At 43.7% G+C, this 14,113-nt stretch overlaps 1 protein-coding gene across 1 annotated transcript; it reads right to left on the bottom strand.

The window, feature by feature from the left end:
* Positions 1-11,177: 11,177 nt before the first annotated feature.
* Positions 11,178-12,757, bottom strand: B0H18DRAFT_958998 (uncharacterized protein; the record flags this gene model as incomplete). The annotated part of the gene is made up of 4 exons (XM_048042772.1): positions 11,178-11,728; positions 11,764-11,911; positions 12,105-12,405; positions 12,492-12,757. 4 exons carry the CDS (start codon positions 12,755-12,757, stop codon positions 11,178-11,180), a joined length of 1,266 nt encoding a protein of 421 aa, XP_047887523.1.
* Between the last annotated feature and the right edge of the window lie 1,356 nt (positions 12,758-14,113).

Genomic DNA, 14,113 nt, shown 5'->3' with positions numbered 1-14,113 from the left:
AAAAAAATACTATATTGGGCCTAGATCTCAGTCAGCACTAGGTAGTCAGTCATTGCAGCCTCATACCACCACTTGATCTATTGTAAATTTTAGAGGCTGAATATGCATCTATTATTTGACTTGACACAGTTTGAAGCCTATAGATTGAGAGCTGGGAGCAGGAGAAATCATTCCGAGCAACTATAGCCATATTTGGTAAGCAGTGGCCAAGTGTTCTGGACCCATCAACTGTATTTGGTTTTCTTGGTCATATCACAGGGTCAGGAGCTGTCAAACCTTCATAGGTATGTCTCTGACTACTATCACAAGATTTGCTACCCACAGAAATGGCCCTCAAAACTCCATGTGCATAGTGTGACTAACTTCCTAGTCAGTTTGGCTTCCTGTACTCTCATTGTGAAGATGCCTACTGTTGTCATCTCAATGAGCTGCTATCTTTTCTAGTATTTTTGTAATATTCTTTAGATGTTCTTCTATAGATCTACACACTAAACCAAGCAGAAACACTGTGATTTGCCTTGAGGGAGCTCTTCAACTGGCAAGGTGGCCAAGATCCCAGCCCAATATAGTAGATTCTCCAGGCAATTACCATGTGAGGGATTAACAATCAAGTGTAGCACCATCATATTGTGTAACTTGGTGGGGAGCGGGCCATGCCTGGCAATACAATTCCTAGTTGTGATGTTTGGGTCTTTGTCATCATAAAGGCTCATTGATGTAGTGCTTGAACATCATTCAATACATTCATGTACACTAGTCTGACAGACTAACTTCCATGTGGATGTGCCAAAATAGTAATAAAGATATTCACATTTGGAGAGCTCAGCTCAACATTCTCATTGTGGCAATACCAGAATGATTGAATCCATCCTATCAATGTTTGTATTGCATTGCAAGCCAATACAGTGTAAACTGGAGGTAGGAGAAATCAGTCTGTATGATGTTATCCATATTGGGTACATGCCAAGTGCATCTCCTCAACTCATCAACAGTATCCAATGTACTCATATCTCAGGCCAAACAGCTGCTGAGGTACTGAGAGCATGCCTATTGACATCTTGGAGTATATGTGTAACAAGACAGGCACCGGTTAGGTGAGTCTCGTTATTCTTGGGGGTTCGGTACACTCAAGAACACTTAGGTCATAGGCAAGATGGGTGATCAGGCCGTCACACAAGGGTCAGAAGGGAAAGTGTTTCTATTGCTAACTACAAACAATGAACATAGTGGTTAGCGAGAGGGAAGAAAGATGAGGGTGAGAGGAGAAGCAAAGAGAGGGAGAGCGAAGGGGGCAAAGATGTTTGCCTAGCAAAGCATGTCATATGTCCTGTCTTCATCCTTCCTATATACTCTTGAGCTTCGTTGCAAACACTCGACTTACTCATGCAGTGAGTACGTTCAAGCATATGCCTGCATATTCCACATGTTTGTTGATCCTTCCAGTACGTTCAACATACATTGCCATGAGTACTTACTTCACTAACTACTTAGTAAGCAGGCTAACTAATCAATCATCACAATATACACACCCAATGAGAGAACCTCCTGCCTTGTAGGGGGCCAGCTTGACAGAAGGTGATTGGTTGGATATAAAAATATAACCATTGCACCAAGGACATCTGTATATTACCTGTACATGATTTGAGGCCAATACATAGAGAACTGAGTGCAGGAAAAATCACACTGTGTGATGATACCCATTTCTGGTAAGCATTGGCTTAGTATCCTGGACCCCTCGTCCATGACAGGGTACATCACTTTGATTATGATTCATTGTGGCCTAGAAACAATCACACACATATATAAGAATATATCTTCATAGATTACAACCCATATAGATGGGTCCCTGCAATGTAGTGAGCTAAATGTGATGATGTGGCTGACCCTGCTCTCAATTACGATCCCTGAGGTACAAAGGTATCATTCTTATGATGGACGGGCCTGAAACGCTTCCAGTGGCGCCCAATGCGGCAGTTTTTTCCCACAGGTACAGTCATTTGCCCCCAGCTTACCATGTATAGTTAACATTTGTTATGGTCAGTTAGCGGAGTTCAAATTTTTCAGACTCCCAGACGACGCGACTTGCACCAACACCACCAAACAAATGCTGTGACTCAGTGCTTTGTCCTGGGGTGAGGGCCCAAGAAACACTTCGAGTGGCACCCAATATGGCAACTGGTGAGCATGTCATGTGACTGGCAGCCAGGCAGCTCACTGCTAGCGCTCACACTTATAGGCTGCCCCATAGCCCTAGTTAGTAACAATTGTGAATGGACTTAGTATACTGATCTGATAGCCCTTCATTCAGAGAGTATACACTATCATTATTGAGTAGCTAGAGTGGCTGGCTGGTCCAGAAAATGCAAAATAAAAAAATCCACATGTGCCTCTGCAGATGTCAAAGTGCCTATTTGTGCCTCAGATGTGTTCCATATGTCTGTAATGACATACATATGTGATTCAGACACTGTACAACTCAGTGGGTGCTGCACTACAGCCAGAATCAGCCACAATGAGCCATTTGAACCTCTTTTCACATGTTGTAGTCCATCTACATGGTGTAGTGATGTCTATGATAATCCCAAGCACTCAGATTCTCCTATTGGGTACTTCTGTATATTTGACAGATTTTCTGCATTTTTGTGACCTCCATGGGCACCACATCTTGTCCTACTTCCTCTTTGGGCAGGACACCTACTCTATATGGTAGTTGTGGCATGTAGCTGGCATATAGACACATAGACACAATCTGGGGATATATAATGGCCATCCATACATATGTATCCATGCTACTATGATGTCAGGCTTTGTATGCTGCAGAGACACTGTCTGAAGTGTGATCATAGGCTTATATGAGCTCCCTGAATGTGAATTTCACTGTGTTATTGAGTATACTGCCCTAGTTGATGCAACAATTGTATCATGGAAGGCTATAAGGATTTGACCTCATTCATTCTGAATATCTTCTGAATATTCCGCTTTTTTCAAGTCTATACAAGCCCTCTTGACACAGTAACAGTCTGCACTGACACCGCTTACTAAGCGCCCATTAAGCGCCCATTGCCGAAGCGGACTTGTATACAACTGCAGCCCTGCATTTCTGCAACTCAGGTCACCCAAAAGGGATTTTGGAGCAATGTCATTGGTTGAACCACTGGCAAACCTTGCCTTCTAAGGGAATCATTCAATCTCAGCCGAGTTTTTTGATGGCTTGCCCGATGTGGTCAGCAGCACTGTCTAGACTCTGACTAGAGCACATTGAATGTGGAGAAATCTCGGAATATTGACTCCCATGCAATGCTCCTTGCACACAGGTATGGAGGTCCAAATTAGGTATCCCAGTGCTTGTTCACAGTGTACTGACCAAGGCAAGTGATGCAGAGGCATATGTACAAATGTTGTTTTGCATTTACTGCCCTTACTGGAGAGTCCTACAGGCTGACAATCTTATGCAGGGGTCTATGGCTACCAGATATGAAAAATCACCATATATGGTAGATCCCTTGCCTGTTTGGGAAGTTGATGATAGATCACCTTTACAGTGTTGCATAAATGGCAGGAAAATGAGCAAAACATTAGATAACACTATTGTCCCATTGTGGGTTGATAGGACTTATGTGTGATGCTGAGTACTTGTGGAGGAGATGGATAGCAGAAACACAGAGTCTGGTGCAATAGGCTCAGCCACATGCCATGTGAGGTTCACTTGTCCACAGGTCAAAATTTTGACCTGTGGACGAGTCATCTTGCAGTGTAGTCTCCCAGACTCCACTGAAATATGCTGTTTAAGGGAATTAGCCTCTGACTGGCCTTGCTGTATTTGGCCAAAGGCTCTCAAGTCCATGTATCTGCTGTACTGTAGCCTTCACAAATACAACAAATCCCCAAAATATTCTCTCTGATAGGTATGATGTCATAGAGTCTGTAGCTGCTGTGACTTGCCCATCAACTTCAGTGGTTATGGCACAATCCACAAAACTGAAAAACCCACATATGCCTCTGTACACATGAGTGCACTGCTTTCAACCTTCAAAGTGACTCTATCAAAGCCTGTAGACTGCCCATTGATTCTCTGACATCTGGGATCCGCTATATAGGGAAGCTGGCCTTCCAAAAATGGCAGTTTCCATTCAGCTGCTCAGTCTGGGCTCAGAAAATGTTGATAAAATCTGGGAATATTATGTACAATTGAATTAATCCATGATGCCTGCTGTATGTAAGAAATTGATTCTGTATAGAGTCCTCAGAGTCTATAACCAGCATGCCTTGCCTATATATTCATAATCCAGAAAAGAGAACCTCTGTGGACAATTGCAAAGTGATTCCAAATATGAATAGGTTGTTGTCTCTGAAACACATTTGATATGACCTGTATAGACCATGCACATAGTCCATACAGCATGAGTGTGTCTGGAATGTGCACAGCACTGCTATGAATGGGGAAATATTGTCATAACATGCCTGTGTTGACTTCCCACTACTGAATGACCATGTATTGAGGTTCTCTCTATTTTTAATATGCTTAGGGATATTCCACAGATCTTCTAGAACATTATCCGATTTTCTGGGACTTTCTTGAGCCCCAAACAAGTCAGTTTTGCTGCAGAAACAGTGCACACTTACATCACTTACTAAGCGCGCAAATAAGCGTGCATTGCCGAAGCGGAGTCGTCGACAGGCCGGAATTCCCGGCCTGTCGACGACTCCGGTCATTCAAAAGGGATTTTGGAACAGTCCCATTGGCTGGGATGCTGACAAATATTCCCTTTTAAAGTAATCTTTCAATCTCAGCTCTTCATGCCGAGTTTTTTGATGGCTCTCAGCCACACTAACTCAGCTCTTACTAGAGCCCCATTAAATGCGCAAAAATACTCAAATAAATACCCAAATATTCCTTCTCCATGGGATGCTTCATGGATACTGATGGGGTGTCCATATTAGGTATCTTTGAGAGTACTGACCATGAGAAGTGATACTGAGGCATATGAGCAGATCTTGGTAAGCATGTTTACTAGAGAGCTCCACAGGTATGAGGGGAGTCTTTGAGGCAGACATGGAAACCTGCCATATATGGTTAGTCTCCTGCCCATTTAGGAAGTTGGCCATTGATGGCCTCTGCAGTACTGGATAAATAGCAGGAAAATCAGAGAAAAATCCAGGAGTACTATACATTCATATTGTGCTCACTATTGAGGCTCACATGTGGCAAAAAACCTATGATAGTGCAGAGTTTCCCATGCATGGCCTGATATAAGCCACTCTTTCAGTGAGTCTTTGTATATCTTGTAACCACCAGTATCACCTGGAATTGTCAGGAACTGGCAACTCCTAACAGGATCCTAAGCTGTTGTGTTTTGTTCAACAGTTCAACAGGCCCTGAACAGACAGGCTGCCAAACTCTGGAGTTGAGCTTGAATGCCAGCCACAAGCCCATCAGTGACATGTATTTGCTGTGCTGTGGCCTCCCAAAAATGTAAAGAAAAAACCGATTGGGTATATTCTCAGTCACATATAATGTGTCATAGAGTCTGTACATAGTATGCCTTCCCATACTTTCATATTAATATAGCACCATCCAACAAAGAACAATAAAAAGCACATGCCTCACACTCATTCTTTGACATTGTTTGTGTTTCCTGTGATGCTTACCAATTACCTATGAATTGTGTGAATACTATGTAGTAGCTGACCTGGAAAGTTTGAATTAGTTGTTGAGTCTGGGCTCAGAAAATGCAGACAAAACAAGGAAATGTTATATATGATTCCCACCTTGTACTACTTGCTGTAACTAGTAATTGGCTTCTCAGCCCCTTATGTGGACCATGATCACTCAACAATGAATACCTGCAGCACAAAGGTACCATTAAATGCTGGAAACACTCATAACATTGACTTTGCTTTGCATGTCCCTTGTATAATGGCATAGCCATCACAAATATGGGTTCCAGAATTTGTTCACACTGTACTGATCCTAGAAGTGACACAGAGACACTGTACTGTGCACTTGCTACTCTTACTAGAGAACTGTATACACTACCAGTGTCATGAGGTGAGAAACTAGACATGCAGACTTACCATACATCCCAGCCCTTCATAGTTGCTGCAGTGCTGGACAAATGGTGGAGAATGAGATGACATCAACTCTATTCCCTCATATGATAATTGCTTGGAGCATATCTAACCTCTACCATCATATTATAGGCTGATGTGTTACCAGGTCCTATTGTTCAAGTTACGCAATGAGCCTTGGGTGATATAATTGGCAGGGAATGATTGTACCATGTATTGATGATGTCTATTTGTACAATGTCTACTGTCACTCAGACTGCCACTAGGCAACCAGCAACAGACCATACTTATAGTGGACTTCTAGGCAAATATCTGACTGTCCTTTTCTAGATCTCGAGTCAATAATAAGTGACTTTGGATCACTCTCATTGGCAGCAACATTTCCCTTCACATGTTAGCATAAAATGTCAGCTACTCATGCTGGATTCTTTGATGGTATATGGAAAGTCACACAATAACACCATAGACCCAGGAGTGAACACGTGTGCCATTTTAACAGTGTTGTATATATCATGGGAGGGTCCAAGAAGCAGGTATTATTACACATGGTGCATTGTGGTAATATCTGGTGGAGTACCTGCCATTCCAAATAAACAGTAGAGAATCTGTATATATTGAGAGGGTGGTTGAACAAGAGCAATATGGTGGTGAATTGTGCATGCATACAAAAGAAGGAAGTGTCAGCCAGCAGATGAAACCAAAAGTTATCTCACAAAGGTTGAAAACCTTTGTGTTCATGAGAATTATGACTGGATACCATGACCATTGAGTAGGCATTACTGGAATACTGAGCAAAGGCAATAATGATTCCATGTGCAAGTCTCAGTGTAAGTATGTGCTCTTCACAGACAGTTTCCTATGAATATAGCAATGACACACAACACATGGTGGCTTACTTGCTCAATTGTAATATTGCTCATGATGGAGCACTGAAATCAACAATGTAGATAACCAGGATGCATAGAGTATTTGGGCTGCCAGGCAGCAACTAGACAGTGAAAATGGGAAATACTGAATTCTTCACACCTCAATGTGTCTAAACCAATGGGATCGTACTGCCAGCCATGGCCCTCTCCCCAGCAAGTGAGAAGATTGAGTACTGAGCTCCACTCAAGGACTGCATATTCTTTCTGAGATTTTCATCTTGAGGTCTCTTAACATAGCTATGTACAAGACTTAAGGACATTAAAGCCCACACAAAGTGAGGAGGGCTTGTCAAGTGCTAAGGTCACTGAGATTGTGACCCAATATAGTATGCTTGGGACAACACTCAAATTGTGTCTTGGATCTAAGTCTAGATTTTTGATAGCTGCTGCTGCTCTAGCTATGTCTTCAGGTCACTTCTCTAATTGTCTTATCCTGAGTGTGTCAATAATTCTGTGGCACTCAGAGTTGCACAATAACCTGAAACCATGAATGTAGCTCCTGTAAGATCAAATGGCAATACTGGGTCAATTCCATGTTATAGGTAAAATGGACTGAACCCAGTAGATCTCACACATGATCCATGATGTGGGGTCGCAGGACTCACAGTGGTGTTTTATCGCTGCAGTGCTGCGACCACACGTCATTGATCATGTGACTGCAAAAAAGCGGTCAAGAATGCGCAGAATATTCATTCTGAGGACAAAACCTACTGTTTTGGGCCCAAAGAAAGATTATAAATTCCCAATAAATTGGAAGGCCTCAGTGATGCCATCCTGAAGTACTGTCAGGTCATATGAAGTCAATATCATCATAATGACAGGTGTCACAAGGCTGCCAGTCAGCTTTCAAGATACAGTACCACATTGGGTACTGAGCTATGATATCTTGGAGTGATCTGCTTAAAATGGGAGCCCAAATGTTTGATGTTTGAGGATTGAGACAGTTACAATCCCTGAGGTACAAAGGTATTGTTCTTATGATGGACCACCATGAAACACGTTAGTGATTCCTCCGGAATGGCAGTTTGTTCCCACAGTGCACGTGACTTGCAGCCACCCAGATAAGCAGAGATAAGTAACCGTTAGTATGGGCTGCTTATCTGAGTCTGAGATTTCAGACTCCCAGACAACGCAACTTGGACCAACAGATACAAACAAATGCAGTGGCCAATCACTCTGTTATGGATATGAGGGCCATGAAATACCTTAGCAGTTCCCTCAATAAGGAAACTGGTGAACATATCATGTGACTGCCAACTCGGTGGCCCACTGCTGCAAGTGCTCACACACTGTAGGGCCTATATAGTCTCAGCCATTAACAAGTCATAGTATACATAGTATAGCCCTTCATTCAGAGAGTATACAGGAATTTTATTGAGTGCATACAGTGGCTGGTCGGGCCAGGAAATGCAAAATAAAAAATGCACATGTGCTTCTGAAGATTCAAAGTACCTGTGTATGACTCAAATATGGTCTATGTGTACACTTTAATGTATATGTGTGGTTTAGACAGTGTGTACAGCTCAGTAGCTTCTGTAATACAGGTAACAAGGGCTATGATGGGTAATCTGGCCATCCTGTGCCATATTGTTCTCATGGACACCATGTAATGATCACTAATACAGCTCAAAGCAATCATACACTTGTCTTTGATGTGTCTGTATATTTCATAGAGTTTCTGCATTTTACTGAGCCCTACATGCCCCTGTTTGTGTATGATTCCTCTTTGGGAAGGTCACATACTCCATATGGTAACTATGCATCCACTGCTGGCTTTGTCTTGCTCACAGACACAATCTAGGGATACATACCTGAATGTGTACTTACACTACCATCTCATAGGGTTGTCCAGTACATGAGCAGTCCCAAGAGTGAAGTAGCAGGCTTATATAAGCTCACTGGGGCCATAGCAAACACCTTACCAGGTTATTGAGGATGGTTTCTTATCTGATGTCAAAATGATGGCATAGACAGCTTCAATCACACTGCCTGGGCCATTTCCAATATTCTCTGATTTCCCGCTTGCTTCTGAGTCTATACAAGCCCTCTTGAGCACAGTAACAGTCCTCACTTACATTGCTTAGCCCGTTGCCAAAGTGGAGTCATTGACACGCCAGAATTCTGGCCTGTCGATGACTCCGGTCACTCAAAAGGGATTTTGAAGCACTCCCATTGGCTGGTATGCTGACAAAGATTCCCTTTCAAAGTAATCTTTCAGTCTCAGCTCTCCATGCCAAGTTTTTTGATGGCTTCAAGCCACACTAACTGAGCTCTTACTAGAGCCCCATTAAATGCACAAAAAGCTGAAAATATTGCCTCTCCATGGCATGCTCCATAGATACTGGCAGGGGTGTCCTGATTAGGTATTCCTCTTCTGTCTCACAGTGCTAATTTTGGCAAGTGATACTGAGGCATATGAGTAGATCTTTGTGTGCATACTTACTGCAGAGCTCCACAGGTATGATGGGGTCTATGAAGCAGACATATAAGATTGCCATATATGGTTAGTCCCCTGCCCATTTGGGAAGTTGGTCATGAATGGCCTCTGAAGTACTTAACAAATAGCAGGAAAATAAAAATAAAAATGAGATAGCACAATGGGTTCATATTGTATTGACTATTGAGGCTGTCATATGGAAGAACACTTGTAGTGAGGCAGAGTTTCCCATGTACAGCCTGATATTAGCAACTCTTTCAGTGAGTATCCTGAAATGCATGTCCTTGGTCAGTATCACCTGGCATTCTCAGGGGCTGGCAACTCCAAACAGGACTCTGGGCTGTTCTATTTGTTGCAGCAGGCCCTTTCCTGCCCTGATCAGGCAGGCTGCCAAGTTTTGGGGCTGACTTTGAATCCCAGCCACAAGCTCATCAATGACACTGCCTTTGCTGTGCTGTGGCCTCCCATAAATGTGAGCAAATTTGGAAATATTTCCAGTCAAATATATGATGTCATAGAGTCTGTACATGTGGCTTTTCATATGATCATAAAATTATGGCACCATTCACAAAGCAGAAAAATGCAATATGCCTCTACACACATTGGTTCTTTTCAGATTGTTTGTATTCCCTGCAACACTTACCAAGTGCATCTGACACCTGCTGTCTGTGGTAGCTGACCTTCTGAAAATGGAAAGTCTGATTTCACTTGCTGAGTATGGGCTCAGAAAATGCATATCCAACAAGGAAGTCTGTATGATGCTACTCACTTTATACTGCTAGCTCTATCTTGCAATTGGCTTCTCTTCCAAAATCATTGGGTGGAATGTAATCACCAATCAGTGAATACCTGTTGCCCTTGCACATGCTGAGCATTCTCATAATATTGACTCTGCATGGCAGGTCTCTTGTTAAATGGCATGACATAGAATTCTGGAATGCAGGCTGTACTGATCATGGTAAGTGATGCAGGGGCATTGTGCAGGTTGTGTTATTATAGGTAAACATGACTAAACAACATCAAAGGGACCTGATGAGGCATATAAGCTGAAAGGTTCATGCTGTGGATCCCCGCTGCACTCTTGTCCCTTACCACCTCCTCAGTCCAACGCAGCTTTGCGGTACGTTCAGGTGATTTAAACCACCTAAATCATCCCATTAGCAAACAAGGAGAATGCATGCTGCATCATCAAGGAAGCAATGTTCTGAGCCATAGCAGGCTACTTCACGGAAGCAGAGCCATTGGTGCACAAGTGTTACAAGGCACCACATTACGTACATTTCATTTCCTTTTACTTTGTATCTCTAACCACCTCACGTGCAAGAGGACCGGTTATGTACTATACTGCACCCGGACTATCATGTGATAGCTGACTCTTGCTGACTCATTTCTTTGTCATGATTACCACTTCCTTCATCAGTGATGACACATCCTGACTCATGCTTACTGTATGCTCTGACTCAGACTCTTTCACTTGTATATATACCTGTACAGTAGGGGTTGGACTCTTCAGTTCGACCTGGTTAGCAATCAACACTAGCTTTCTCATACTGCTACCGCTTCGCAACTCGACTAGGACGAAGGGACTTGCATCCTTCCTAGGTCTAAGAACAGAACTCCTCCTCAAAGTTAGTAGCCTTGTCAAGCTCGTGGCTTGTAGTGTTCCACTCACCCAGCTTCACATAACAACAAGGGTGTTCATCACAAGTGAGTGCAAAGACGACTTAGGTTAACTTGACAAGATGCTAGTCTGTGTGGACAGATGCACTGTACTTGATCCCAGTGGTATACACAAGAAACACATTGATGATGGTGCCAACAGCAACAACACAACAGAGCAACACAACAGAAATTGTCCCAGCAATGAGCAAATACAACAGCACAGAGGGAAGACAAAAATGAGCAGATTTCACGACCCAAGGCTTGCCCTTCCGCTTAACCCTCTGCGGCCTCTTACCCTTTGCCATCACAGTCTGCTTGCCTGTCAAACGGGACAAAGGGTGTGCACCCTCTATGTATTCTTCATCGGCTTCATCCAACTTCTCAACTGACTCATCTTCATCTTCAATGTCAGACAAAGGCACATTCATAGGGCGAGGTGGGGAGGGAGGTGGACCACATGAATTCCAGAAGGCGTCCAGGCAATGTCTCTTTGCATTGTCATGGATAGAAGGTTCAGCAGGTTTTGCTTGCTTATGCCTCTGAGTGTCCTCCTTCTCCCAGTTAAATGCATTGTTCTCATCCACATCAATGAGCTCAGAGCTCTTTGGAACATCTGGCTGCCCCTGAGATGCCACTGGCAATGGTGAGCCTCAGCAGTGAGCTGCGCACCTTGACAAATGGCTTCAACTATTTCAGGAAGGGGATCTTCCACCTGATGGAGAACATTGAGGGTGGGGCGCTCGGACAACTTCTGCCATTCTTCAAAGCTCATGCCATGGAACATGCCAGCAGTGTAAGCCCCTGCAGAAATGGTGACCTTGTGAGCAGCATGCATTGCATTCTGCCACCTAGGGAAAAAAAGTAGCCCTGTCCAGCTCATCCTGCCCATCATACTTGGGCAGCAGACACTAATTAACATATGTTAGCAATGAGATGCAAACAGGGGGCTTGGGATTCACCACACTGAGCCCCTTCCTAATATACTCTTCTGGGCCTCAATGGTTATGGACCCCCTTGTGAAGCTTGTCAAGGTCATCATCCCTGTGGAAAAGATACAGCTCAGCAGAGACCTTTCTGAGCAAGATTTCAAGCCCATGCAAGATGCCACTGAAGAGGATGTGACTTTCATCGCCTGGTGAGGGGATAAAATTGTAGCCCAGCAGACTCTTGGCCATGTTCTTGAAGTTTGGTACCACCGAAGCAGTGCAGGCACTCTCATTGATGTTGATCATTGATGTTGATAATGATCCAAATGGCTTTTTGGTACACTTTTTGACTGTCTTCCAATTCCTCAGTGCAATTGTTCTTGACCTGTGACATGTGAACATGAGCTATCAGGCCCCAATGAACAATTTCCCACCTTCTCAAACACATTTTCCCTAGTCTCACGAACACACACCTCCAACTCTATGATGTCAACATTTGTATTTTTCACCTCCCCATCAGACATGTACATATTGCATGGCAGATTGATACAGATTGATGTCACAAGATCTGGGATCTTGAATTGCATGTGTCCGTCACTGCAGAGGATGCCTAATGTATGTCCACCGTCTAGGACTAACTGCAGGGAGCTCAATATCATCCAAGGCTGTACTTCCTTTGCAACCCACAGCTTGATGCCGTGAATTGCATCCTGCTGAAGGGGGCTTGTCCTGGTCATCAACAGCTCTGAATCATCTGTATTGTACTCAAAGCTTGATCGAGGTCACATTTTCATTTCTCCAAACTATGAGCCAAGATCCAGATTCAGGGCACTGCATAGGCTGTGCATTCCTCACTCTGAGTATGTCTGAAGCAATACTAGCTAACCTCTCAATTACAGGCTTTTCTGCCTGTTCCTTGAGCCAAACACCTTTTGCTCAGGACATCTGGTTGGCACCAAGAAATTGCAACTGTCCCCAGTTACTACATCTCTTTCTGCAGGGGTTTCAGAAATGCAAGAACTAAAACATTGTATTTGTGTACAGTAAACCATAACTAGTTGTACTGCAAGAAGAGTGCATCATGGATCTCTTGGTCCCACATGTCATTGAGCCAGAAGTGCTCCAGTATTTCAAGTGTTGTCTCTGATGTGGTAGCTTTGTCCATCATGTGCCCAATGTGTACAGGAGCCACTTCAACAGGCAACACAATGTTTGCTGATGGGAAGATTTCTCCTGCACAATGCAACACATTCCATGTGTCCTGGTAGCATCACCACTTGAGCCTATACATACCAAGCATAAATTGCGCATTTTTTATATGCAGCCCAGATGGTGTGCACATTGAGAGCTATACATTGCCTGCTGGTGATTGGAATGTAACTGGAAGGGGAACTTGGCTTCAGTCTGCAGTAGCTAGCTGTTTGATGGCATTGCAGCTCCACTGTGGCAGAGCACCATGGGACAAGGTGAGCTTTGGGAGGTTCCAGTGCTCAAGTGGGCCTCACACACCATATCAGAGCACATAGTTTGTGTATGTGTGGAACTTGGTGGAGCTGCAAAGTCATGCAAGTGAGGGAATGGGCTGTGTGATGAGGGCTTTTTGCAAGAAGACAGAAGTCCAGGATTACGATCCCTGAGGTATGAAGGTATCATTCTTATGATGGATGGGCCTGAAACACTTCCAGTGGCACCCAATGCAGCAGTTGTTTCCCACAGGTACACTCATTTGCCCCCAGCTTACCATGTATAGTCAACATTTGTTCTGGTCAGTTAGTGGAGTTCAAAAATTTCAGACTCCCAGATGATGTGACTTGCACCAACACCACCAAACAAATGCTGTGGCTCAGTGCTTTGTCCTGGGGTGAGGGCCCAAGAAACACTTCAAGTGGCACCCAATATGGCAACTGGTGAGCATATCATGTGACTGGCAGCCAGGCAGCTCACTGCTGCTAGTGCTCACACTTATAGGCTGCCCTATAGCCCTAGTTAGTAACAATTTGCAGTGCACTTAGTATACTGATTTGATAGCCCTTCATTCAGAGAGTATACACTATCAGTATTGGGTAGCTAGAGTGGCTGGCTGGTCCAGAAAA

This window comes from Fomitopsis serialis, assembly GCF_022376445.1.
Source record: "Fomitopsis serialis strain Sig1Antser10 chromosome Unknown B0H18scaffold_124, whole genome shotgun sequence".
Taxonomy (NCBI): domain Eukaryota; kingdom Fungi; phylum Basidiomycota; class Agaricomycetes; order Polyporales; family Fomitopsidaceae; genus Fomitopsis; species Fomitopsis serialis.
Note: the sequence above shows the minus strand (reverse complement) of the source record. Positions and strands in the feature narration are given on the sequence as shown.